General features: G+C 43.7%; 2 protein-coding genes across 2 annotated transcripts in view; one reads left to right on the forward strand and one right to left on the reverse strand.

The window, feature by feature from the left end:
• Window positions 1-24,684, forward strand: part of syn2b (synapsin IIb) — a gene marked incomplete at both ends in the record, with an annotated part of 51,222 nt that extends 26,538 nt beyond the window's left edge. The window contains 12 exons of the mRNA XM_079747226.1: window positions 709-766; window positions 1,887-1,978; window positions 4,754-4,910; window positions 5,230-5,319; window positions 15,190-15,252; window positions 16,661-16,803; window positions 17,054-17,128; window positions 17,766-17,868; window positions 19,423-19,587; window positions 20,773-20,836; window positions 23,248-23,980; window positions 24,528-24,684. Coding sequence (XP_079603352.1) covers window positions 709-766; window positions 1,887-1,978; window positions 4,754-4,910; window positions 5,230-5,319; window positions 15,190-15,252; window positions 16,661-16,803; window positions 17,054-17,128; window positions 17,766-17,868; window positions 19,423-19,587; window positions 20,773-20,836; window positions 23,248-23,980; window positions 24,528-24,684 — 1,900 coding nt within the window. The remainder of the gene's footprint in view (window positions 1-708; window positions 767-1,886; window positions 1,979-4,753; window positions 4,911-5,229; window positions 5,320-15,189; window positions 15,253-16,660; window positions 16,804-17,053; window positions 17,129-17,765; window positions 17,869-19,422; window positions 19,588-20,772; window positions 20,837-23,247; window positions 23,981-24,527) is intronic.
• On the reverse strand, window positions 6,833-14,306 carry LOC307083366 (metalloproteinase inhibitor 4-like). The gene is made up of 5 exons (XM_079747227.1): window positions 13,706-14,306; window positions 8,733-8,830; window positions 8,396-8,510; window positions 7,945-8,069; window positions 6,833-7,567 (listed from the first exon to the last, which is right to left on the reverse strand). Exons 1-5 carry the CDS (start codon window positions 13,842-13,844, stop codon window positions 7,370-7,372), a joined length of 675 nt encoding a protein of 224 aa, XP_079603353.1. The 5' UTR covers window positions 13,845-14,306; the 3' UTR covers window positions 6,833-7,369.
• Window positions 24,685-26,711: the final 2,027 nt, after the last annotated feature.

Genomic DNA, 26,711 nt, shown 5'->3' on the forward strand with positions numbered 1-26,711 from the left:
GAGTATTATGAAAATGTATTAGGAACTGCTAAAAAAAAGCAGTTAGAATGTCACCATCTTAAAATAGAAAATATGTTAACATTGATGTCTTAGGAGTTAGTCGATAAAGATCTATGTGGTATTGCTCTAATGGTTAGGTGGGTTAGTCTGCCACATCACCCCTCCCTCCAGTAGAGGGAGACGTATACTAGGAGCAGATAATATGTTTAGTGTTTTTCTAAACTAATTTATGTCAGTAAAGAAGAACATATCCAGTCGCAGGTGTGTGTGTGTGTGTGTGTGTGTTTGAGTGTGTGTGTGTGTGTGTGTGTGTGTGTGTGTGTGTGCCTCTGTGTGCATGTAATGAGACCAAGTTGCCTGCATCTTCACTAGCGTAATAATATATTGCATATGTTGATGAATGTTTTTTTATAATAACAACTCTTTTCGTCTCTTCTTCTTCTCCTCTACTCTATCCTCCTCCGCCTCCTCTCTCCTCCTCTTCTCCTCTATTCTCCCCTTCTCCTCTCTCCTCTCCTCTCCTCTCTCCTCTCCTCCCTCCTCCTTGTCTCCTCTCCTCCCTCCTTGTCTCATCTCCTCTCTCTTCTCTTCTCCTCCTCTCCTCCTCTTCCCCTCTCTGCTATCTCTCCTCCTCCTTGTCTACTCTCCTCTCTCCTCCTCCCCTCCTCTCCTCTCTCCTCTCTTCTCTCTTCCTCTCTGCTCTTAAAGGGCCAAAGTGTTCCGGGGAAAGAAGATTCTTGGAGATTACGACATCAAAGTAGAGCAGGTACAGATGGCAGCGGAGCATCATAAAAAAAAAAATAAAAATATATATATATAAACAATTATCGTTGAGGGAAAGATCACTCACTACATACTTAATGAAGGAGATACTCAATGTAGTCGTCAAAGTAGTGTTGATTAATAATTCATAAATATAAAACACAGACTTAAGAGTGATGCAAGCGTCATCAGTCCTCGTTTGTCTTTGTGAAATTGCTTAATCATATTGAGAGTCATGTGGAGGTAAGCCTTTGTCATGCTGAATCACTCGGTTAAGTGACTTGTGCTTATACTCTGGAAACCAGACGTGGTTGTATTTTATCGAGATTGATCTCTGACAATAAAGGGTCAATCTTAAAGTAAATCAATGATGTATATGGCCTCATGACATTAAATTCCCCAAACTGGTTCTGCAGCATTTCAGCAAGATCTCATTCTAAAAGTAAAAGGACCACAAAGCCACAATGATGCAATTGAAGGGGCTATTTTGTGTTTCTGTTTTTTTGTCTTGTCCCCGAATATTGAAGTCAGCCGCTTCACAGTTAATACATGTTGACTGCCAGGTGTCTCCTCCAGTCTGTCAACAGAGGTCACACCAAAGGCAACGGTCAGGAGAGAAACACTGAATGTAAAATGTGTCTCTTTGTGTTTCACTTGGGGACACACAAGCAAAAACAACAAAAGAGGTTTGCTGTGGCAAACCCCTTTGCCTTAAACCATTTTCCTTTCAATTTTTAGTTTGTCCATCGCCATCTTCAATATTTCTGTTTATGTCACAAATGTACGGAATAATGATGAGTAATATTGTAAAGATGAATCATTCAACATCAACGCCGACCCATATTTTTCTGAAAATCGAAACTAAGAAAATTAGTCCTTTCTCAAGACTGTGTCTCCTTGATGGGACATTCTGATCAACGTAAAAGATTGCAAGAAAATGTATGCAACGATTTTCTATGCACACAATGACATGATTATAACAACAATGGCATTGTAAACAGGGACACACCATTCAAAACAAAAAAACACCAAGAATTGAAAGATAACCAGAGCTCTTCAACAGATCGCTGGAGTGCTCCGTTCCTAAAGCAAAGCGTCATCACTATCCCCTCCTCTTCCAACAGGCCGAGTTCTCTGAGATCAACCTTGTGTCCAACTCAAACGGAACCTGCAGCGTGGACCTGCAGGTCATGAGGAACGCCACTAAAGTCATGAGGTCAGTACAGCGTGCATCCTTTGGGTTCATAGCGCCAAAGAGGTGTCATCATAGCCAAAACACATGTGTTGCTCATAAGCTTATTTTGGGTCTGCTACGATGCACCAGGGCACGGGCAGTAGACTAAACAAGTGGAGATAACACAGGTGGACCGTGGACCCTTTCTAAGACTTGTTATAGCAGGACAAACAGAGGTGTGGACAGCAAAGTTTCTCTGTTTATTTGAGTCGATTATTTTATAAAGTTGTTGTTGCAATCACACGTCCACTCAAAACAATGATGAAAACAGCTAGATTTAACAACTAACCACTCCCTAAACAATGCTAGATTTAACCACTAACCACTTCCCAAAACATTGCCCGCTATGCTGTCCAAAATGTATTTTAAACGATGGATTTAGTTCAGGGAATGCTTCATAATGTAGTATTTCAGTAAGTAATGATGATGATTGATCCGAAATGAACTATGTTTGAGGTTTCTGGTAATTATACTGGACTGCCAGACAACCAAAAACCACACACTTACTCACAACAACACAGCAAACATTGGAGGTCAGAGGTCAGACCAAGCGATCCAGAGCACTCTATAAACTCTATGATGAGACGATGCCCCACCCAGTGGTCCCCTGCCATCAAAACTGCCAGGAAGGGAAATGCAGCACATTGGTCTGATTAGATCCATTTCAACCCTGCAATTACACTTTGTGAGACTGACACACATGCTCAACACACACACACACACACACACACACACACACACACACACACACACACACACACACACACACACACACTCCAAATAATATCTGGATGGTCACACTCACACAAAATATTGTGTGTTTTTACATTAAAGTGTAATTCTGGCGAATATTAAACCCAAGATCTTTGTTTTGGCATGTATACCCATCAAATACTATATACTTTTTTCATTGAAAATCGAGTCTAGAGTTTGCCCGGCGCAATGTTTGGCTTCCATGTTATTGGTTAGGGGCACCACGAATGCTTCTAAATCAGATTTCTTTTAACCACTAATATTGCTTAAAATAGCACCTAACTTCTGCAGTAGCATGATTAGGGTCCATAGACATAAAACGAAGCATCAACAACTTAGTTAGCGTACCGGGAGTTTATTAAAAATGACTGTGTTCAGAGTCTGTCCCTTACTGGTAGGTTCATGTTTCCAGGAAGTCCACACAAGACGATTACCGGCTACCGTAAATAATATAATAGAGGCGCCAAGCTCTATACTCAATTATCAATGAAAAAAAGTGTCTGGAGGGATTCTTTTATGGGTTTTCATGCCGATAAAGACCCTGGGTTAAATTCTTGCCGGAATTACACTTAAAGGGACCTACTGGTGATATAAGGTTGGAGCTGATCAGAGATGAACACAGGACCAAGTTCAAATGATTGCTGAACTTCATGCAAGGCCAATGTAAAGAATCTTGGATGGATGCGATGTTATTGCCCTGCTGGATCTGTTCAACAGCATCACAGCCTCACAGGTTCTAGACCTTTTGTAGACGAATTGCTGAAGCAAAGAAAAAGGGAAATGCAGTAGTCAAACCGGATTGATATAAAGGTGTCAATGATGATCTCTAAGTCAAGGTTGTGATACAAAAGACCTGAGTTTGTATAGGACATCAAATTCAGACGTTGATAGAAGCCTTATAAAATATAACAACCAGATTCTGAAGATGAGACCGTCCGCTGCGGAAAGGTACCCAGTGCTGAAGGCCCTCAGATGCTGTGAAGTCTGAGCGCAGATGGTGGCTGCACTTGAGGCAGTGTGAGAGCAACTTTAGTCCCAGGTTAAGTGTATGAGGGGGTGTTTAACTGATTGGTACACAGCTTGAGCAATTACTTCTGTCCCAGAATGAAGCGCTCAGTTCTCAGTTGTTTGAATGAGCCGTCAACTGAACACAAATGTAACTCTTTCCCCGCTGAGCCAGTGCATTGCAACCAGTGGGTCGAAGCGGGAGCAAAATCCATCACTGTTGCTCATGAGCAAGAGTTTTGACACGAATCCTAACTGCGCGCCTCTCAGTCTCTAAATCTGAAGGCATGCACAGTGGCAAATAAACACAGAACCTGACACTGCGAGAAGAAAGGAGTTGCACAGAAATCCTGACTGATTTACTTGTCAACATCGACAATGTCAACAATTAACCTGGGTCCAAATCCTTTATCAATGTAGTCCTTGGTGGTTTGGAAACTAATGGAAAATAGAAAACACAAAACACACTCACACCCTCCCACATACAGAAACAATACAAGCATGCATGCACACACATCCCTCACCATGCCTTCCAAGTGTTTGATTACAATTCTCGATCTACACTCTTCCCTTCTCTCACCTCTCTGTCTCTCGCCCTGATTCTCACTCTGATTCTCTCTTTTTCTCTCTCTGTACCCTCTCCACAAATCCCTTCTTCTCATCTCTACCCTCTTCATCTTTTCTTCGTTATCAGTAGTTTTAAGTTGCATTATTAATCTCTGATATCAATATAAACCAACTGCACCTACCGTATAAAGGCAGTATGGCTATGAATATGTTTCAATCCAGCTTCATATTCATATCATATTAATTCATGTTCATTCTTCATCTGTTGTTTGTTTTTAGGTGGTTTTGTCTCCACCTTCCTCTCTACCTTATAAGGTCGTTACAGCCTGACTGCGGCCATTTCCATAAGGCTTTCCTGACTTTGTGTCTTCTTCCACTGCTGCTTAGGCCTGTACAGGTGTGACGTTGCTTCCTCTCCCTCCACCATTTAAGGTCGTTCCGGCCAGACTTCGTGCTGGTGCGCCAGCATGCGTTCAGCATGGCGCAGAACGAGGACTTCAAGAACATGATCATTGGCCTGCAGTATGCCGGGGTCCCTTCGGTGAACTCCCTGGAGTCTATCTACAGCCTCAGTGACAAGCCTTGGGCCGTGAGTCATTTCACCAACAATGATCTCCATGTGCAATTCATTAATAATACTGATGGTATTGTAATTGATGGTTGTTTCATTAGGCTGGGCTTGGCTTTTCGAACATTTGTGGTACCACTCATGTCATCTTTTGTGACTATCCCTATAACTGTCTTTCCCCCTCTCTCTCTCTCTCTCTCGCTCTCTCTCTCTCTCTCTCTCTCTCCCTCTCTCTCCCTCTCTCTCTCTGCCTCTCGCATTCATTATCAATATCTCTCTCAATCCACATTGATCTCTGTCTCTTGGCCCCTCTCTCCTCTCTCTCCCTCTCTTTCTCTAGTTTGCTCAACTGATCAATAACCAGAAGAGGCTGGGCTCGGACAAGTTCCCTCTGATCGATCAGACTTTCTATCCAAACCATAAAGACATGGTAAGTACTATCATTCTCTCCCGACTGATCTGGAAAAATGATATCAGTTGGAGGAACAGAGCATCAGGATTTAAGATGTTCAAGACCGACAAATCCTACACTAATTATAGCCATATACAAGGGTTTTAAATGTGTGGGTACCAAAATGAATGTATGCCTGTGTTATTTGGTGTCTCGTTGTGATCGATTGTCATATGCTGAGGGTGAATGGAAACTTAGACAATCAAGTCCTGGTAAAAACAACAACACATGTTTCTATTGAGAGGTTTTATATACAATATTTTTGGTACATTGAAATAGAAAACTATATTGACAGAAACACAAAGACATAAATACAAACCCACATAATCCTTTGATATAAAACATTTAAAGGAGAAATAGCACAGTGACAACATACCAAAGTCCTTCAGCTAAAATGCATTATGTAAAAGATACATCAAAACATATACAGGTTTACTTCAAAAGAAGGACCAACCAAACCAGTATTCCCATTATGTATTGAAACAGTACCACTGCCCTTACGTACTGTTCTGTACTCAACCGGTACCTCTTCAATATAGGGCCTGCATCACAGGTCTTTATGAATTCACATTCAGGTCTCTCTTGAAGAATCTGAAAATCCATAATAAATGGTTTAATCATGTTCCTTATGATACATTTAGTTTAGTTGTTGAATACATTAAATTGGATCTGGAGCTGCTGTAGTTCAGATTTGAGAGATGTAAAGAGAGGGAGGAGAAAAGAGCGGAAGAGAGCAAGATTTAGAAAATAAACAACCAAAGAAACCTCTTCTCCCTCTATGCTCCCTCCCTCCCTACTTGTCTCTGCCATTAAGAAGTCTTGCTTTTACTGCGCCTGTGATTGACATGAAAGATTGATTCCCAAAACCAATCAGGGAAGAGATTTCCTGAATTGAGTCAGAATCCAGAATTGAGTCAGGAGGGGTCTAATATTGAAATGGTCTCATACAGAGACAGGTGCAGTCCACTCTTAATAGATAATCTCACAGCGCATTCCACTAACTAATAGCTGACAGATGGCTGTGGAATTTCTAACTAATTACACTCAAATTATATCACTTAAATCTTAACTACAGCTTAATTTAATCCGACGTCATGAAGGATGATATGGTTCTTAAACAGCTAGTATTTCTTTATGTATTTGTTGGTCATTTAAGGAAATAGAAACACAATATAATCCTCTATCCTAGAACACAATACGGTTAGCCTTCAAAGTGTTAAGTATCACTCGTGCACAATATTTACATTATTATAACAGGATACATTTAACAGTATGAACTGTGACAAGTATATCATGTATATAGCGTGTGTCTAGATTCATCAAAAGGTTTCAATTGATCCCGTAAAAGCACAAACACGGTGTATCAAAATTAAATGTTGTTTAAATGGGAGAATTATTAGATTCAATATATATTTATATATATATGAATGAAAAAATATAAGAAAGCAAGGATGGGGGGGGATGTCTACAGGCAATCTGCAAACACAAGGTAAGGGAACAGGATGCAGAGTAGCTCCAGAGGTCGGTGAGAGAGCTGCTTCCTAACTCTTCCTACAGTTCAATATGAAAAGAGCCCCTTGGAATCCAATTCTGTCTAGACACTGCTTTCTAATGTCTGAACTTTGGCAAGCCTTAAACAATGGGAACCTTCCTGGACTCGGATGGCAGTTCTGAAGGGTAATTTGCTCTGTCTAGTGCTCTGCTGGAGTGAAAGCTAAGCGGTGACATATGTGAGCCGGAAACCATTTAATTTATTAACGCCCTGAAGTAGCCCTGTGCTAAGCCAAGCTAAGTTTGCTGTGCCCACTGTTGCCGTTGTTTATCCCCAAAATCACTGAAGCAATCCCCTTATGCTTTAGGTGTTTAGCCACAGCAGCCATACGTGCATTACACAGAAGCCAATGTAATAAAGAAACTCGGCCTGGGTCTGAGAGTAGCGTTACTGGGTTCGTGCCTACGAGCATCACGGTTAGGGTTTGGTCGGGGTTGGGGGGGAGGGGTCAGTCAGGTGGGGGTGAGGGGAGGTCGGTCAGGGGTCACTCAGGTCCTGGAAGTCTTTGTCGGCGTGGGGCCCGCCGCGGTACCAGCTGCAGGTGGCGTCGGTGCGGCGGATACAGGCGTACTGCCGGGCCTGCTCTCCGTTCAGGCTGTTGTCCAACAGCCAGTCCGTCCACAGGCACTCGTTCTCCCCTGTGGAGGCGCAGGGCACCGTGTAGCAGGTGTTGATCTGCAGGGAGCCATGGGAGCCGGGGGGGAGGGGGGGGATAGTCTCTGAGTCAGTGTTTAACAAAATGTAATCGTTCATGGATGAATAAAACAGCGATTATAAAAAAAAACATTTTAGTTTATATAACCTCGGAAAACACATTGAGGGAACAACCCTCCTTTACAATGGTGCCGAGGGTACAGTGCAGGTTAATACATTGGGTAAAAATAATACAATTAAGTAATTATTTCGAGGATAGTGGGGCATTGTTTTTAGTAAGATAAATACAATAAATGTAGTATAATCTATTTATAGTAGTATATATAGCATAGTCATAGTGCAATCATTTACTAAAATACTAAAATAATGTGTGTGAAGTGTGAATATGTGCCACTCACTCGGCATTCGCAGCCCATCTGATATCTGTAGTTGAGATTCTTTTTCTGGGACATTGATAGGTTATCCCAGGGCTCCACCAGGTCACACTGGCCAATAGAAATCCTCCCATCATTCCACATACTTCCTGTTTCAGGACAATGAGAATCACAAATATGTAGTTACCAACTCTAGCGATGGAAAGATACATTATTTGTACATTGTACATTGAATCGTCTTTTATTTGCAAACTTTGCTAGGTAATATGTTATATTTATTTTTATCTGTTAGTATCGGCTGTTTTACAATTATTCTTACTTTTGAAGACATAATTTCAAGAATGGTCATGGTCAGAATATGCTGAAAGTATACACTCAGACATGGCACATGTATGGACAAATCATATTCCAATGAACCGTATTACCGGTCAGAGAGGGAGGTCCAGCCCAGTATCAGATCAACGTTGCACCGTACCTGAGATGAGGTATCCCGCCTTGTTGTTGGAGTCCAGTTTGACTCCACACAGTGAGGAGAAGACGGGCGTGTAGACATACTGGATGTCCTTGGCCTTGTCAAAGCCCTTGAACATCTTAACGACAACAAAGAAAACCATTCAGTCACTGAGTTGTTAGAACTTCACACGTGTGTGTGTGTACGGTGTGTGTGCGTGTGCGTGTTTATGGGTGTGTTTATGTGTGTGCGTGTGTGTGTGGTCAATTTGAACATAGAATAAAAGCAAAACCTCCCCCCCTCTTCAATCGGGATTTCAAAGTCTATAAAGAGGAGCTTCAGACGACGTTGGACATCCCACCTTGATCATCTTTATCTCATACTGGATCATCTTCATGTAGGGAGAGGAGCTGTTGCTAGGTGACACAATCTTCTCACCGGAGATCTTTGCCCTTATCACTGAAACGTAGGAGGAGACATAAGAAGAGATACACATACATTCAGTGTGTGATACAGCGGTAGGATTAGGAATCGTGTAGAAGTGTCCACTAGCAGTGAGTGAAAGGTCAAAGCATAACCATACTCATTCATCTTTAGTACCCTCATCATTGTTTATTTTTCCACTTTAAATCTGAAATACTTATAATACAGAGAATAATACAGATGGACATTGCTACTTGTGCAAATTGTAAGCAGTCGAATTCCTCCTTGCATAGATGGATACACAGATTGTAAGCCTTCCTGCAGTCCTAAGTCCCTCCCTACCACACACACACACACACACACACACACACACACACACACACACACACACACACACACACACACACACACACACACACACACACACACACACACACGCTTACACACACACAAACAGTTCATCTCGCTCCTCCCCAGTGGTGACAGAATAGACATGTTTCCTTCTGCTTCTGAGAGTGAAATCAAACCCTCATAGAATAACAAGTAGCTGGCTGACTCACTCCCATATGATCTTTCTAAGCACAATCTTGATTTGCTTAAGTTTAACCTTCAGTGTGTGAGATCAAGTGTATTATTGGGTGACGTTTAAACAGCATCATACCATTCCAAATGAAAGCTCACACATGCAGATGCAATTCATTATTACAAGATACATTGAAGTGAAAATATTAAACCTCATACATTCAACTAATGACGATTGTAGGACAATCATGGGAGAATGTCTTTGTGTGCTGTTTACACAAGACAGTACAGCTGCATTCCATGCGAAGCCTACTGGAGGGAAGAGGTACTGCGGGTAGGAACAGCCTCCAGCCCCCACAGCTTGTATGGGATGAGCCTGGCTCTGATACACTATGGCTTAAGCTACCATGTATTCCCACCTCCTCCATTTTGCAGCGACATGTCAGACACCTCGCTTAAAGCACACTTACATCATCCAGAGATTAGAAGTGTTTGCTTTTTGTGGAGCTTCATTAAATTATCCTTTTGAATTGAGAGCTATTTTACCATAAGATATCTTTAGGACTCTCTAGGACTATTAAAAAAAAAAGCCCTACAGCCTGACCCATAGTTCCATAGGAGTGTTGTCCTGTTTTTGTGCGAGTAGGGTTTTGTGCTAGTAGACTCTGTAAGGCAGTCCCTCCACATAACTGCCATTCCTCTCCCTTTGCTTTCCCTCCAAAGAGATAAAAGCCTGTCTCCTCGGGGGGCACGAGTGAGGGATGAAGTTGGAGGGAGTGAGAGAGAAGTATAAAGAGTGGAGTGATGGAGAGGTAGAGAGACAGAGAGGCATGGAAGAGACTGGCTTGAATAGAGAGAGAGAGAGAGAGAGAGAGAGAGAGAGACAGATAAAGACAGCATGTAAACCAGAGTACCCCTCACCCCAGGACACAGCTAAGCAAACCATTGCCTTGTTTTCATGATCCTAATGTCAGATATTTACACCACGTGTTTGTGAACTGGTAACAAATTGAGTAGCGGGAGAGTGAGGTTCATGCAATGCTTTTAGAGGCAGGATGAAGTTTGATAGTAGATGTAAGCACAGACGGCAAGATAGAAATACAGGAGATAAAAGGAAAGTACTTATTTAGACAAACTCAACAACATTGATATGCTCTCTTTATTTCTCCTCTCTCTCTCAACAATCTCTCGCTCTCAACTTATCTTTCACTCACTCATGCACACTCGCTAACACACACATACACACACTACACAAATAAACATGTCAAGGCAGACTGAGTTGGAGGAACACTTTGAAGTGATAATATCACATGGATTGTGTTGAACAGTTGGAATGATAAATGGACTATTGTGGACTATTTAAATTTTCATTTCTTTACACAAGAGCCTGAGTTTGTCTGATTTGTCTTCTTGTATCTTCAACAATGCGACAACAACGCTAGAGAAAAAACTGACATGGCATTACTTCCGATGAATTATAATACACCAATGTATTATATAATTTTTTGTAAGTTCTGTTTATTTTCTAAAAGTCAATCTTAATCAGTGTGTTGTAATTTTAACAGCAAGAATATTGAAAGGCTTTCTGCTTTGCATGGTATTTCTGGCACTCTCCCAGTCAACAACCTATTCCCAACCCCCTGCAGTTTGATAGCTACATTTCAGTTAACTAGCCAAACTAACAATTACCTTTTACTTTGATCAGTCACCTGTATCTATTCAATAACCTTAATAACGCCATCCTTAAACCAATGTACCTGCTCACATGCAAGCTGCATATCACTGTTTTCCGTTCATTAAAAGAAGAGCCTGTTCTGTTTCATGGTGTATACAGTAACCCCCATTGGAGCTATGACAGAACATCATTATATTCTTATACCAGCATCGGACCAGTGCACCGATGCCCTCCTTGAAGGTGCACAACAAACTACTTATTCTGTGGAACATTTCATTGTTTGAAGGAAAAACAAAACTCATCGAACTTCCACTGAACTCATCGAACTTTCACTGAAATGGACGGCCTGATTGATACAATAACTGGACGTGAACCAGAATGAGTCCATTGCCACCCATCGAAAGAGAAATATGGCAAAGCTAAACCATGAGAACTGATGTTGTAAGTAACTTCCACCCACCCACATGAATCGGCGCCCTTGTCATGCTCACAAAGCTGAGTTGTCAGCAGGCTTTTCACACGCCTAGCGTTAGTATGCAGCGCGCTAAGCCCAGCCTATAGACATGGAAATGAACTTGAGGGGAGACGGAGGGAGATGGGGAGAGAGAGAGAGAGAGGGAGAGAGAGAGAGAGAGATGGAGCGAGATAGATAGATGGATAGAAAGGGAGAGGAAAGAGAGAGACAGAGAAAAGGGAGAGACAGACGGGATGGAGTAGGTTTACTGTCGACTCTTCTTGGCCTGTGGCCAGGATGCAGGCCTATCCAAAGTAGGTACACACACACACACACACACGGATGTAGCATTGTGTACAGACGCAGCCAGGAACCAGTCAAGACACGGAGACTTATTATGAAGAGCAACATCTTCATTCAGCTCTGGCGTCAAATCTCACAACACCACTGGGTCAACCCAAGGCCACCGGTGGTCTCTCAGAGACTCAACACAACAAGGACTTAAACGCATCACAACACAGCCCAGGCGTTTGACACAGTGATGCAGTACAGGAAAAGGCACTGATCACTTCCACACACCAAAGCCAAGTGCCCTTAGAATTCAAGGGAACTTTAAATGTTCAGTATGTAATACGTGATTATGCCCTTTTTTGCATCAAGGCACTCCCATAGCTGTATATTATAGATTAATCATGCAATAGGAATACACATCTACGACTTCTGAGGGATGACATACTTAGATACTTAAGCCACTAAAATGAGAAACAGCTCCAAATAACACTATTGTGTTCCAAAAACCCACATTTTAGAATGCAGCAGCCTGGTCTGAGTCTGATGGGGAGCTAGAGAGGGGAAGAAAGATTGTATTATTATGCAATCTTTTCTAAATAACTTTTTATATTTTTTTAATTCCTCAACCAGATGCCCGCAGCATCACAGCTGAAACCACAATATCCCTCCTCTCCTCTCCTCTCCTCTCCTCTCCTTATCGCCTCTCCTTTTCCCTCATCTGCTCTCCTCTCCTATCCTCTCCTCTCCTCCGCTCTCCTCTTCTCTCCTGTCCTCTGTGCTCCTCTCCTCTCTAATCCTCTCATATGTTCTCCTCTTCTCTCCTCTGTGCTCCACTCCTCCTCTATATTGTCTCCTCTTGGATCGGAACCGCTGACAGAGACACATAGAGCCAAGCTCTCAGAGAAAGCGTAGAGGGTTGGCTTTGCTAGGCTTAATAAGACTGGCACTGGAATGGCTCAATCAGGGAGAGGAGTGGGCGTCAGAAAGAGAGACAGACAGAGAGACAGGCATGCAAACTTTCAAACAGCAATGTATACAGTAAAATATAACATGCCGACAGGAAGACTAACCCAGAAGAGAGAATGTTACTGATCCACTCAATGGTGACGTTTCTGCCACATCTTACCATCTCCCTCTCTCTCTCTCTGACTTAATATTATGCAGGTTTTATTTATTTCTGTGTATGTAATTATCAGCCCGATTTCAACAGAGACTGGTGGTTGCTGGTTGAGAGCTACATGAATGACTGGTGTTTCAAAAAAATGATATGTCTCGGTGTAATGCAAATGCACACAGATATAAACAATGCACAATGACCTAGCAAATCATGTTAGTAAAGTCCTATTACTTTAGAAACCAACTTTGTTTTGCTCCTCTGGGTGGTCCCTATTACTTTGTAACTCAGTGTCTTACCAGCCTATTGTTATTTAGTTAAGTACCTTCCCACCAGACTCTCTCTGTGGACATCCTTTCTTTCTTTCTTACTTTGACCTAATGAGCAACGGTTCTTGCACTGCATGCACACATCCTCAAGCAACTCCTCTGCAGTCCTTACTGAGAAACCCACTCGCTGGGAGACACAGAGGCAATGAAATGGTAGTCTACCCCTGTTGTTCTGCCTCTCGCTTTGGGTGAGGTTGCGAGATGAATGGGCAATTTTTTCTTTGTGATGCAATCAAATAAGGGAAATACCATCAACAACGCAATAATAAAAGTCACATAGCTAGATGTGCATGCGTTTCTGTGTTTGTTTGCGTGTCATTTTTTGTGTGTAGATATTTGTTTTTTTTTATCTGTGTGTGTTCCCGTGTGTGTGTGTGTGTGTGTGTGTGTCTAATGCCTGCTCCCATTCCAGTAAATATTTGAATGCAGAGGTCATCAAACCCAACCGAACAGCGATTCAGTCAACAGGCGTGCAAAGATATCGTCACCTGATGAGCGTCTGAAAGAGGGAAAGAGTGTAACTCACCTATCTCGGCCCCGCAGAAGAGCTGCTGAGGATGTGCGGGGTTGCAGCTGCATGCATCCACCACTCGCTCCCTGCCTAGACCCAGGAGGATAGTCACCAAAATCCCCGAGTACACACACCACACCTGCTGCATGCCCATGGCTCCTGGCTGCCTAAGACTGCTTCACCAATGGTCGGAAAAAATCCCTTGGCAGCCTCTCCTAACGCTGTTTCCTTCTCCCAGGGAGCAATCCAGGCCAGCAGTCAGCAAGATGGTTGGGTGTGGTGGGGGAGGGAGGGAGAGGGAGGGAGGGCTGGTGGGTGGTGTCAAGGGGGGGAGGCAGGGGCAGGGCAGGGAAGAGAATTAAAAGCAAGAGAGAGGAGCTCGGGTGAGCTTAAAGGCAGCTGTGGAGTGAAAGGCTCTGGTAAGTTTAATTGCGCCCCTGAATACCAGCTGGTGCGACGGCTAACTTTGCTCAAGTTCAAGTTTAGCTTAAGGCGGCTGGTGCTCTCGCTCCCTCTCTCTGTCCTAATCTCTTACTTTCTCTCTTTCTCTCTCTCTCTCCTCACTGTCTCTCACTCTATAGCAAACACGCAGAGACACTCACAATGGTTGGTTCCCTCTCACATTGACGCTCTGGTCCTGAATGCTGAGAGGGTTGCAGCACACTGGGCCTCTTATGTACTCCACCACTAATGAATGGTTCAAGGACCGCCTATTTACCAAAAAAAGGAGAATGTGACTAATCAGTCTAGTGGTTCTGGCTCAGAGTAAATAGAACTACACAACTATAGAGCGAGATGGAAAGACCCAATCTAAAAATATATGTTGGAAATAGAGAGTTATGGGTGGATCAGTACATATTAGTTTTGTAAACATGCTTTGTAAAATTGTTACGCAAATTGTAAAACACAAAACTTGTGTGTGTGTGTGTGTGTATACGTATGTGTTTATTGTGTGTGTGTATGTGTGTGCATGTGCGTGTGTATGTATGTTTAAGCTGTAAAGTTCGACTGCAAATTATACATCACCCATCATCCATTTCTCTGCCTGACAGTGGATGACTAAGCCTGACTAATTCCTGTAGTCATTGGAAGTTAAACAACTTTTGATTGTGTTGACATTCCTATGTTTATTTAGCCATCTGGACAAAAAAAGTTAGAATGGAAATCCTTAAGTGAGATTTATAGTTCGAACCAATGCATCAAAGAGATAAGGTTAATAAATATTTAACCAATTAAAAAATAGATTACTAACATTTGAGAACCCATTGTGCCATGATAAATGTAGAATTACATCAACAGAAAATATTTCGGTTCAATGAAAGAATGCATAATGATGAAATGAAAGCAACAAAAAGAAAATGCATTGAATGTTTTTGCAACACGTTGTTTCTAACTTGTTACTAACTTCTTTCTAACGTTGTTTCTAACTTGTTGACCCACAACAAAACCTTATTTATGGGTGTATTTCCTGTTCATAAATGTGTCTTCTTTGTTTCTAGATTACCACGCCCAGCTTCCCAGTGGTGGTGAAGATAGGCCACGCCCACTCCGGAATGGGAAAGGTATTTCGATCTCATATTTACCAGACTAGGTCTGAAATTAGTCCATGGTGTGTTTTCTTGCTGTTGATGTTTTGAATGACTCAGAATCACTGTCTTGTGTCAGAGGAAACATTGACATTGACATTGCATTTCATCTAAACATGGCACAGAGGCAAATTTAATTGTCAATGTTGGTGCACTGTAAAAGTGATCATACCAAGCTACATCTGTTTTTGCTCTTCTTTAATCATGGGTGAAAATCCAAAACCAAGTGGGTTCAATGAAATGGGGAAAATAGAAACTGTGTCATTATACTTACAACCAATGGAATCCCACTAGGGGGGCCTGACATAACACTAAAGGGGAGAGAGGCAGCTCACTACCCTTTGTCTGCAATCAAGACCATGAAAAACAGTGGGGCTTGATTGCAGTTCTGCAGTTCAGTTTCCAGGATGTCTGAGATTTTTCAATTACCCAAAGATTATTATGACACAATTTTACTCGATTTTAATCAATATAGATTATCAGGAAGGCAACAATTGCTATAGTTTCAATTAACAATATATTTTAGAAAAAATATTGTATTAGATAATTATCCTAAATTGACCATGTCTGTTGACCAACGATCTCCAAATTCTCTCATCCCTTTCTGTTCCTATCTGGATCAATTTTATTTTCTCTCTCCTTTTTCATTTGCTGTACACAACCATTCTGTTTTTCCAGTTACCCATTCTACTCTGCTGTGATGTTCTTGTAGACAGTGGATATGTTGTGTTTATCGACCTCTCCTCTCATTTCTGGACCACGGTCTTTGACTTGTAGATTCACCACTAAAGTTCTCTCAAATGGCTTTTGGTGAATAGATCTTAGTAGGGCAGCTGGGATCCTGTGTCTTGAGGACCTGGGTTCATCCTTGTCAATGTCCATAGCATCAGAAGTCCCTACTCCACCATCAACTGACTCTGCTGGGGGTGATAACGTGACCTTTAGGCATCAGATTGGAGGACGCTGAGGAGCTTAATTTATGTTGTATATGTGCATATCTCTATATGTCAGCAATTGGCTGCGCTGTTGTCCTGACTTGGCCACACATTTTACCCAAAACACATTGATTTAGATTATATATATTATATGTTGTTGTGAATTTTAAACACACATACTCAAAATAAGAAATTATTATTAAAAAAATTAAAACTCAAAAACAACTTTCCACCGGGGAAGGCTGCCTGCGCACTCTACTGATTTTTATAGTTTATTTATGTGGTTCTTTTGTGGGGCCCGAATCAACCACCATAGTCTGCATATAGGAATAAACTCTTCTGGCTTTAGGTATTCTGTCCACTGTTTTGTTTGTTTTACTCTCAGCCCAACAGGTAAGTCAACTCTTTCCTTTATCCAGCCCTAACTGTGCTGGGCCTCTGTGTTCCAGGTGAAAGTGGACAACGCCAGTGACTTCCAGGACATTGCGAGTGTGGTGGCCATCACCCAGACCTATTCCACCACAGAGCCCTTCATAGACGCCAAGTACGACATCAGAGTGCAGAAGATCGGCGCCGACTACAAAGCCTACATGTATGTCTACTATTCTTGGGAGGGAGGAAGGGAAAGGTTATTTAATGAAGTCATAATGATGCAAATCATTATAATCGTCATCACAGAACAATCATAACAATAATCATTATGTTATCATAAACAACTGTCGATTTCTTTTGAGGCTATAACCTTAAAAGATATATAAATTGTTATTTCATACAACATTCTGAACATGTTTTATCCGCTTATTGTTTATGAATCCAATCAGGCTCAACCTTCTCATTTGCAGGCGAACATCCATTTCTGGTAACTGGAAGAGCAACACTGGATCTGCCATGTTGGAGCAAGTGGCCATGACTGACAAGTAAGCATGGGGTCTGTGTTCATTATGCACCGCATGGTCACGGCCAACACGGCTCTGACAGCATGTCAAAACAAATCACATTGTGGGATGTGGAAATTTGTTAAATATTGTGTTTTTTGTGCGTCTTTTGCAAGGCTAAAGGGGAAAATTCACTTAACTTTGATATGCAAATTAAATTGTACAATATTTCTAATTAAATTAAAGACTTTGAAGATAGTCAAATTTAACAGTTACATATTAAAATAAATGTTTAGTCTTATTTAAGATTCCACATTAGCCAGAGGAAAGCCACACGTTAAATAAAACGTAAAGTATTTCATTTCAGGAATGAATCTTTCACAAAACAGATCACATATGAAGTATAAAATAAGAACCTTTGACTATATATGAGTATAACAACCTTTGTATGGGGTCAATAAATGGCTAGAGGAGTAATATCTACGTTGCAGTTTTCTTGCTAAAACGTTCTCATTTATATACAGATGCTATTATGATGTGGCATCCCATTCCATAATGCCCACCACTGTAAAATGTTAGTACCTTAGTACCCTCACCAACCACACACACACGAGGAGGCCAGCCTCCTCATGGATCTGATTGGTTCAGACGGTGGGTGAGCTTGATGTGTGTTTTGCAGGTACAAGCTGTGGGTGGACGCCTGCTCGGACATCTTTGGAGGGCTGGATATCTGCGCTGTTAAAGCAATCTGTGGGAAGGACGGCAACGACTACATTACTGAGGTGCAGGAGCAGCGATGGATGACGGTGGAGAAACAGACAGATAGACAAGTGGACAGATAGACAGACAGACACACAGAAAGCAAGACGAATGGGTGGAGAAATAGACAGATGGACAGGTCGACAAGTGGACAGACAGACAGACACACACACACACAGACAGCAACACAGGTGGAGACATTTAGTAATCAACGTCAATATAAATTGTCATTCTTCAATGGCATCCACTTTGGATTCATTTTTAATAAAAAATCATTTTCGGGATATCTTGTTTTTGGACTCTGATTCAGATATTAATGAGGCCTTTGAAGGTTAATTTGAGCCTGTCTGCCCTCGTTTCTCAGTGGTGAGATAGTGGACGTCTGCCTGGAAATAGATGGATGGAAATGGCAGGCTAACCTGATTAAAGATCTCACTAGTGTGATCACTAGAGCAGATTACATCTGCATCTTAATGTCAGGGCTGGAGCCTCTAAACCTCTTCACACTCCGCTTGACTCCCTCATCAAAACTACACAAACACTGACCACTCTCACTCTCGGATTACTCCATGTCTCTCTCGTTCTTTCTTTGAGTTCCCCTTCGCTCTTTCTCTGTATCATTGTTTTTCCCTTCTCAACAGCCCTTGTGTAGATCTGTCACTCTCTCTCTCTCTCTCTCTCTCTCTCTCTCTCTCACTCTCTCTCCCCTTTTCTCTGTCTCTGTCTAGTCTAATAGCAGGCTTAGTGTGTGGAGTGGCTTTGGATTTTTCCCCATGTCTCAGCCACAATGCTCGAGCAAAACTATTTATCCTGAACATTATGTCCAAAAACATAACCTCCAAAACGATGCTTCCTTGTCGCGGTCTGGGTAGAATAAGGGTGCGTGTGCGGAGAAGTAGCAACAGAAGAGAAACCGTCCACGCATCACAGTGACAAATATATCCCACGTTCCCAACACATACCCACTACAGCCCATAGCTGTTTTTTGATGGCAAGGTAATGTTAATCCTGTGTGCCAGTGGGGTTCTGCTTGGTTTCCATGGCGAAGTGATGCAGCAATGACACTCGCTACACTATGGCACAACAAGTCGGTGAACGTGCTCATTTGCTTGTCTGTGCAATGTGTTGTTTATTTAAATGTATCTGTCTCCACCGCATTCAACCTATTATGGTGGCATGTGTGGTTAGCTCTGTTGCCTCACAGCAGAAGCAGAAGGACCTTGGTTCAAGGCATGGGGCGGCTTTCTGAGCACTGCTCCTAGTGCTGCTAATGACAGGCTGCAGAGTGCAGAGTCCTCAATTTCCTTCAGGATAAAAATCTAATAAATATAATAAGTGGGCTTGAGACCATTGTGGAACTTCTCTCTTGGTGCCATGGCAATAAAGTTTATTCACTCGAATATTGAAGAAGACTCCTACTGGCTGCTACAGATCTATTGGGTCTGAATTACAGCTTGTATAACTTGAAAACCCTCATCTCTGGGATTATTCTATCTTAAACGCTGCGTTTTTGCATTTAGTGAAACTACTCAGCGAGTTGCGGTTGTTGACTAAGCCCCACTGGTCCGCTCGCCCAGGTCATGGGGTCGTCCATGCAGCTGATCGGGGACCACCAAGCCGAGGACAAGCAGCTGATCTCTGAAGTGGTCCTGGCTAAGATGACCCAAGCCCTGGCCTCCAGGAGCTCCGCAGGCGCCCGCTCCCCCCAGGGCCAGATGGCCACCACGGCCCAGCCCCAACAGGTAGGCCCAAACACCCACCGCCACGGCCCAGCCCCAACAGGTAGACCCAAACACCCAGCACCACGGCCCAGCCCCAACAGGTAGGCCCAAACACCCAGCACCACGGCCCAGCCCCAACAGGTAGGCCCAAACACCCAGCACCACGGCCCAGCCCCAACAGGTAGGCCCAAACACCCAGCACCACGGCCCAGCCCCAACAGGTAGACCCAAACACCCAGCACCACGGCCCAGCCCCAACAGGTAGGCCCAAACACCCACCGCCACGGCCCAGCCCCAACAGGTAGGCTCAAACACCCAGCACCACGGCCCAGCCCCAACAGGTAGGCCCAAACACCCACCGCCACGGCCCAGCCCCAACAGGTAGGCTCAAACACCCAGCACCACGGCCCAGCCCCAACAGGTAGACCCAAACACCCAGCACCACGGCCCAGCCCCAACAGGTAGACCCAAACACCCACCGCCACGGCCCAACCCCAACAGGTAGACCCAAACACCCACCGCCACGGCCCAGCCCCAACAGGTAGACCCAAACACCCAGCACCACGGCCCAGCCCCAACAGGTAGACCCAAACACCCAGCACCACGGCCCAGCCCCAACAGGTAGACCCAAACACCCAGCACCACGGCCCAGCCCCAACAGGTAGACCCAAACACCCCAACCCCACCTTCGTCTACAGACATGAAGATCCCATACCTGTGAACCATAGCCATGGCATAAGAATCTATCACATTTTATTCAAAGCTGCTGCAGGGTAGATTTGAGGGGTGTAAAGAGAGATAGCAAGATTTACAGAATAAATTTCCCTCCAAAAAGAATCTTGCAGGCTAAAATGGTTTGTAGTGACCCTGGTTCGATCCAGCCAGGGGTCTTACGTGTCATGCCGCTCTCCCTCAACCTACTTTCTCTCCATGGAAAAGTCAAATAAAAAAGGCCCACAGTTATCCTTTAAACAAATACTTAAATCAAGAGACAATATAATGATTTATTTTTCATTTGTAGTTGAAGACAAAGTGTAGGCAGGGGGATAGAGAGTGGTAAACATGTCATGTATACAAACAGCAGTAAGTCTGTCACCCTTCTCATCTCTCCATGGTTCACTGTCAGTGGTACCATCTGGCTTAATCATCTCAGCCTGCCTTGTTTCCACCATGTGGTTGTTATAATGTCATCATATTGTCTCACAGAGCGCTGTCCTGAAGGAGGCAGCAACAGATCCCAACAGGACACCTGGCCAGCGACCCATGCAAGGTGAACACCCTTCTCTCTCCTCTGCAACACACCGTTAAAGGAAAACCAAACTGTGTGTTTGAGAAAGTCCCCGCCCACTAAAACCATTTGAAATATGTGTTCTTGGCCACTTCTGATGGACACCTTCTCATTTCACATAGGTGAAGGGGTATATTTGCTCACTTGCATAAGCTACTTACAATGTTTGATGGATTTCACCTTGTTACTCGAACAGCCAGTAAGGGCTCATGCTATAGTCATTTAGTGCCTTTATGTCGGGATTTGGAACAGGATCAATCCACAGCAGAACTGTGCAACCAAGTGCATGTGTCTCTACAGTAAAATGTTTAAGGTTTGGTTTTCCACTGATTCTGCACAGCACTAGGATCTGAAGCTGTTTACTTTGTTAGGTTGTTAAACTTCTCCCAAACTTCACGTTTGGTTCATATTTATTAGGTTGCTAAATTGATGAGAGACGTAGTTAATGATCCTAATGTGAGGACAAATCTACCAGAAAGTATCTACTAGGTTAAGAAGCAATATAAATGTTTTTTATAATGCTATTCTAATTCAAAATTGCAATATAAGTGCAATAATAAACACAGCAGCTCTTTGCTATCAGTAATTTATTTATTTATTTCGATAATGGCAACAAAAAATTATTTGCATTGTGGAAGTCATTTAATAAGTACATCCTGTCCTTTATCTATGTTAATGAAATTATGTTGTGGCTGTTGCAAATTGAATAGCTGCAGATGTTTCTCTCAATGTAGCGTGGCTAAGTGAGGTGATGAGTTGAACCCAATTTTAACAAGTTCCTAATGCAAATGAATGAAACAATATGTATAAGTGGTTATGCCAATTAAGCTTTTGTTTTGCGTGTGTTTGTGTTACATTAGACAATGCTTGTATTGTTGCCATGGCTTGCATCGATTTCTAGCCACTATTATGAATTACCATGCCTACTTATACCTGCACTAAGATCCCTGCGTTTGCCGTGATAACACGATTAACTTAGTTCACACGTTAATTGGTATTGGTAGACCTATAGGTTAAATGTCATGGGCAATACAATTTATCTAAAGGCAGGGCACCTGGGAGATAGAAAATGTAATAAAGGCTCCCCCTCTGCAAGACAAATGCAAAATAGGATTATTTAATATAAAATGTAAGTCTGAGGATATGTTTACAATAAGCAGAAGATTGGCTAAATGATTATGGTATGCTTTTTTCTCTGGTGTATGGGCCGAATTACATTATTGGATAGGCTTTCAGGTCGGCAGCAGCCATTCCATACCAGTTTTTCTTTTTACAGAGCATTTGATTGGGGATTGCTGTTGGGGTGTAAGGAGAATCTCAACAAATAGGACAAGAACAAGTTAATAGGCCTCCATATGCTTTAATAGTCCTTCTGCGGCTCGGGAGAGTTGTATCGACAGTGAATTCAGACATTGGTGAATCAATTAAGCAGTTCAAGAACCGGAGCAAGAGTGATCTTTATTTTTATAATTATTTCATGTGAAGCACGTCACACTAGGCAGCTTCTTTTGAGACAGATCCATTAGACATACAGAGTCATCGACCTCGAAACATGACGTGTTCTCAATAGCATCGATCACGATGTGACGTCAACTTTGATGTAAGAGTCGGAAAATACAAATTCTTACACCGACAACCTTTCGAGCTGATATCCAACACTCACTCACGCACTGTGTGTCGTTGTTGCACACGTCACGAGGCATTATATAACCTTCGTCGTGCTCTCCTTCTTGCCTGGGTTCTGCTGCCTGTAGGAATTGAAAAAGCTTAAAATTACTAGTTTCATTTTTCCACCTGTGCATCTTTGTTTTGACTTGACTGTATCTCTTTCTATTCATGCCTTAATCCTATTTTCCTATCAGCTGCTCTTCTGTCTATTTCCTCTCATCGTTTACTTGAAAACCTATTGCGCTGCAGTTGCCAAATGATCTGCAGACGCACGACCATCTTTAAAAGTGTTCTGCTGCCCCCTGCTGTCCACGCTGTGCAAATATCGACAGCTCGTTTTTCTCCTGATTGTTTGGAAATGTAGTATTCCAGTATGAAATTGACTGCGGGTCCGTTTTTTGATGATAATGGGTTGTATAAACGTAATAATTAATGCATAATATGTGACACATTGCTTTGGTTTCCAAACTTTGATGGAGCTAGATTTAATCATTGTATTCTAGTTCTTGTTTTGATTAATGCCATATGCATGCATGTGCAATCTGGGGAGAAATCGTTACCAACCAGTCTGAATAACTTGTAGAAACATAACTTGTCTATGTTTTTTTTAATGAATCACAGTGGTGCATTCAATATCACAGTGCCAGGGTACAAGACTGCATCAGCTCCAGACGATTTAAAGCTGAAAGGTAAAGCCCAAAACGTGTGCTCCATATTTCAAATAGGGACACCTGTGAAACCCCAGATCGTGGACCCACCCCAAGAGCCAGCTAAGAGGGCTTCTGAACCTGCAGCCAAGCCTAGCATGGCCCAGAAGCCTGGCCCGGTGCAGAAGGCCGTCTCCGTCACCAAACCTCCCGTACCCAGGCCTCCTCCTCCGATGAACAGGGCTCTGTCTGTCAACAAGTCCAGCCCGGCCCCGCCTCCCCCAGCCGCCCAGGCTAAACCCGCGGCGGCACCCCTAGCCTCCCCTGCGGCCAGGGCAGCAGGGGCGGTCTCAGGGTCCCCCCCCGCCAGAGCCCCAGCTACGCCCCCAGCCCCCGCCGCGGCCACCGCCGCCGCCGCCGCGACCACGGAGCAGCCCAAGCCCCAGGCCCAGGCCTCTCCCGCCCCGTCTCCCGGGAAACCCAAAGATCTGCCCCCCAAGCCCACGCCCCCGGCCAAACCCATCCCTCCCGTGCGCAGGAATTCCAGGTCCCAGATCCAGGTGAGGCAGCAGACTCTACCGGCCGATCTAGCCAAGCCCCAACCCGAGGGCCAGGCCCCGGCGCGGGCCCCTGAGTCCGCCTCGGCCCCCCGCCCAGCGCAGGTCCAGACCCCGGCCAAAGCGGCCCCGTCCCCCCCGGCCCAGCCCGAGGCCGGGCCGGGGGGGGAGCCCGAGGCTGAGCTGTCCGAAGGGGACGCCACAGCGCAGGACGAGCCGCCGTCGGACCAGCCCAAGTCCCACCCCCTCCTGAAGTAAGGGCCCAATGATCCACACTGTGTTGATAATAAAGGGGGAAATGGGAAGGGACTCGGCTCTACTAATGGTTTTTCCTAAATATATTTACCTTGGTTAATGGCACAGAGGTTCCCGTTCGGATTATGTGTTCGTCGTGTTAACGTTAGAGTAAAGCAACAATGAAGCCATTTCCCGAATATAGAAACAGTCTGGAGAATTTGTGCTGCATACTTTTTTAGTTTAGTATAGTTTTCGTGCAGTTTTACGTGCATTTTTTCTTGTGCGTTTATTCGATGTGAATTTCATATGTGCAATAGCTTTGAAGACTTTCTATGATATAACTGTTTTTTTTATTTTTACATGGATGTTTGTTTCACTCTTCTGAGACTTGTCCACATGTGTCCTCTTTTTCCTTTCTTTCAATCCACCCCTCCCTTTGTGACTCCCATCCCTGTCCTGCTCCTCACCCCCTCTCGCCCCATCCTTCTCTCCTCCATCCCCCTGCCTCCCTTCTCCTGTACCTCTCTCCCAATCCTCCCCCTCCCCCTCCCCCCCCCCCCTCAGTAAGTCCCAGTCCCTGACCAATGCCTTCAACGCCTTCAGTGACTCCTCCTTCTTCCGTGGAGGCTCCGCCCCCGCGGCGTCGGACGGCCAGGACGAGGCCAAGGCCGAGACTATTCGCAACCTACGAAAGTCCTTCGTCAGCCTCTTCTCTGACTAGACGGCCAGCCGCCAACGTGTAGCCGGGCCTCCCCCCTCCCAACTCAGCCCTCACCCAACCCCAGCCCCACCATCCACCCAACCCCAGCCCCACCATCCACCCAACCCCAGCCCCACCATCCACCCAACCCCAGCCCCCCGCTCTCCCTTCTTACGGTGGGCTCCAGTGATGGCTTGATTGGTGTTTTGATTTGAATGCCGTTTTAACTGTGTGTGTGTGTGTGTGTGTGTGTGTGTGTGTGTGTGTGTGTGTGTGTGTGTGTGTGTGTGTGTGTGTGAGTGTGTGTGTGCGTGTGTGTGTGTGTTGTACCGTGGGCTCCATGTCTCAGTCCTCCTCCTACGTATCGTAAGTGTCTAAGTATCCACGGGGCCTGACTGACTAAGGATTCACAGTGGATCGTTTGAAGTACCGGTATTATTATACACTGAGTTATGGGATTGAGATGGAATCAAAATAAGCTAAATGAAGAAGAAGAACAACAATAACAGATATTTATTTTTTTTCTCAGAGGAATACAGTGAATAATATAAAGCATACAGTATGCTATTTGAGATATAGAAAATATAGTAGATATATTATCTCGACAAGAATAGATTAATGAAGCCACTATTGGGAGAATAGCCAATATCTACTGCCAGAATCGATATTAAAAACCCTCAGTGACATAACTTTCATTCTATGGCTGGAATTACATATTTCCATGAACAAGAAGAATATACCGAGTTGACTTTACATTTACGAATCAAATCCACAGTTCAAACAGATCAATAAACAAGGTAAATGTGGTGATTGATTTAAATAGGAAGAAATTTGAAATAGAAAGATTGGTGCATAGCTTAGTAAAATTATCAGATTACTCTTTAAATTCACCATCTCTGGTTGCTGGCTACTGGATACACATACAGTAGTGTATCTTTTGGAGAAGCCTTTAAGTGTGTCTGTGGTTGGAAGGAGTTGGATAAACGTGTATTCTCTTCTGTGTTCAATTCGTATGCATGGCTGGTTGACGTGGCTCTGTGTGACTATTGAAGAAAGAAAATGTTATGGACCACTTCTGCCCTCTGTTGCCTCTTTCTCTCTGTCTCTCTCTCTCTCTGTCTCTCTCTCTCTTCTCTCTGTCTGTCTGTCTCTCTTCTCTCTCTCTTCTCTCGCTCTCTCTCTCTCTCTCTCTCTCTGTCTCTATTTCTTCTATGCTCTTGCTTTCTCTTTCTTTCTTTCCGTCTCAATCTCTCTTTCTGTAGTGGTTGTCGCCTTATCGTGAAGCTGGTGTTTTATTATTTAACTCACAGCTTGGTGTGCTAGCTGTGCAGACCTGGGCCCAGTGCTATTTGATAACCCCTTCATGTTAAGCCGCCGCTCAGCTCTGGGCTCACGTTGTACCTGGCGACCAAAACACAATCCCAGCTGAAGTGATATTGTTCCATTTCGGGTAGTTCCTTGACTCTGTGTCTGTGACTGGTGATTGTGCGTTCACCTCCATGTAGACCTATTCAACAGTAGTGTGATTTGTTCATTATTCTCATTGGAGAAAAAAAAAAAAAAAGGGAAAAAACTGCAATGGCAACAGTGTTGCAATGAAACTTTGACATTACTGCCGAGCGCTGTCCTTCTCCACGTTAGAGAAAACCTGAGCATCACCCAGTGTACGACAGCTCTCCCTCCTCCATTTTGAATATACTGCTCCAGGTTTCCTTTGTCAGATTTGTGTCGAACTGTTACGTTCCAGGTGTGTCTTGATGACAGTTAAGAGTGTGAGACTTCTAGAGAGCTCTCGTCTCATCTGATGGCTTTTATCGTGACCCCAGAGTTTATCACACAGAGTATGAGAGTCATGTTATCAAGCCAACCTGGAATTAACCGGAAGGCCTTGGCTGGGCCAGTTTAAACCCCAGTTGCTGTGTTCAGGTCTATGAGGAGGCCTTTAAGAATAATATCATCGTCTCACGCTTACAGAACCGCTTATTAACCCATCTGCTTTCTTCATGATCTGTGATACCGCGTAACAAGTAAATACATATAGATAAATA

This window comes from Pollachius pollachius (genome assembly GCF_949987615.1).
Source record: "Pollachius pollachius genome assembly, chromosome: 12".
Classification (NCBI taxonomy): Eukaryota; Metazoa; Chordata; class Actinopteri; order Gadiformes; family Gadidae; genus Pollachius; species Pollachius pollachius.

Bases quoted from the DNA above. Each gene is read 5' to 3' on its own strand.
- LOC307083366 (XM_079747227.1), bottom strand. From the start codon at position 13,844: ATGGGCATGCAGCAGGTGTGGTGTGTGTACTCGGGGATTTTGGTGACT. The intron at 8,511-8,732 runs GTGGGATGTCCA...GTTGTCGTTAAG, and splicing joins ATGAGATAAAGATGATCAAG to ATGTTCAAGGGCTTTGACAA. The intron at 7,568-7,944 runs GTGAGTGGCACA...GGCTCCCTGCAG, and splicing joins AGATGGGCTGCGAATGCCGA to ATCAACACCTGCTACACGGT.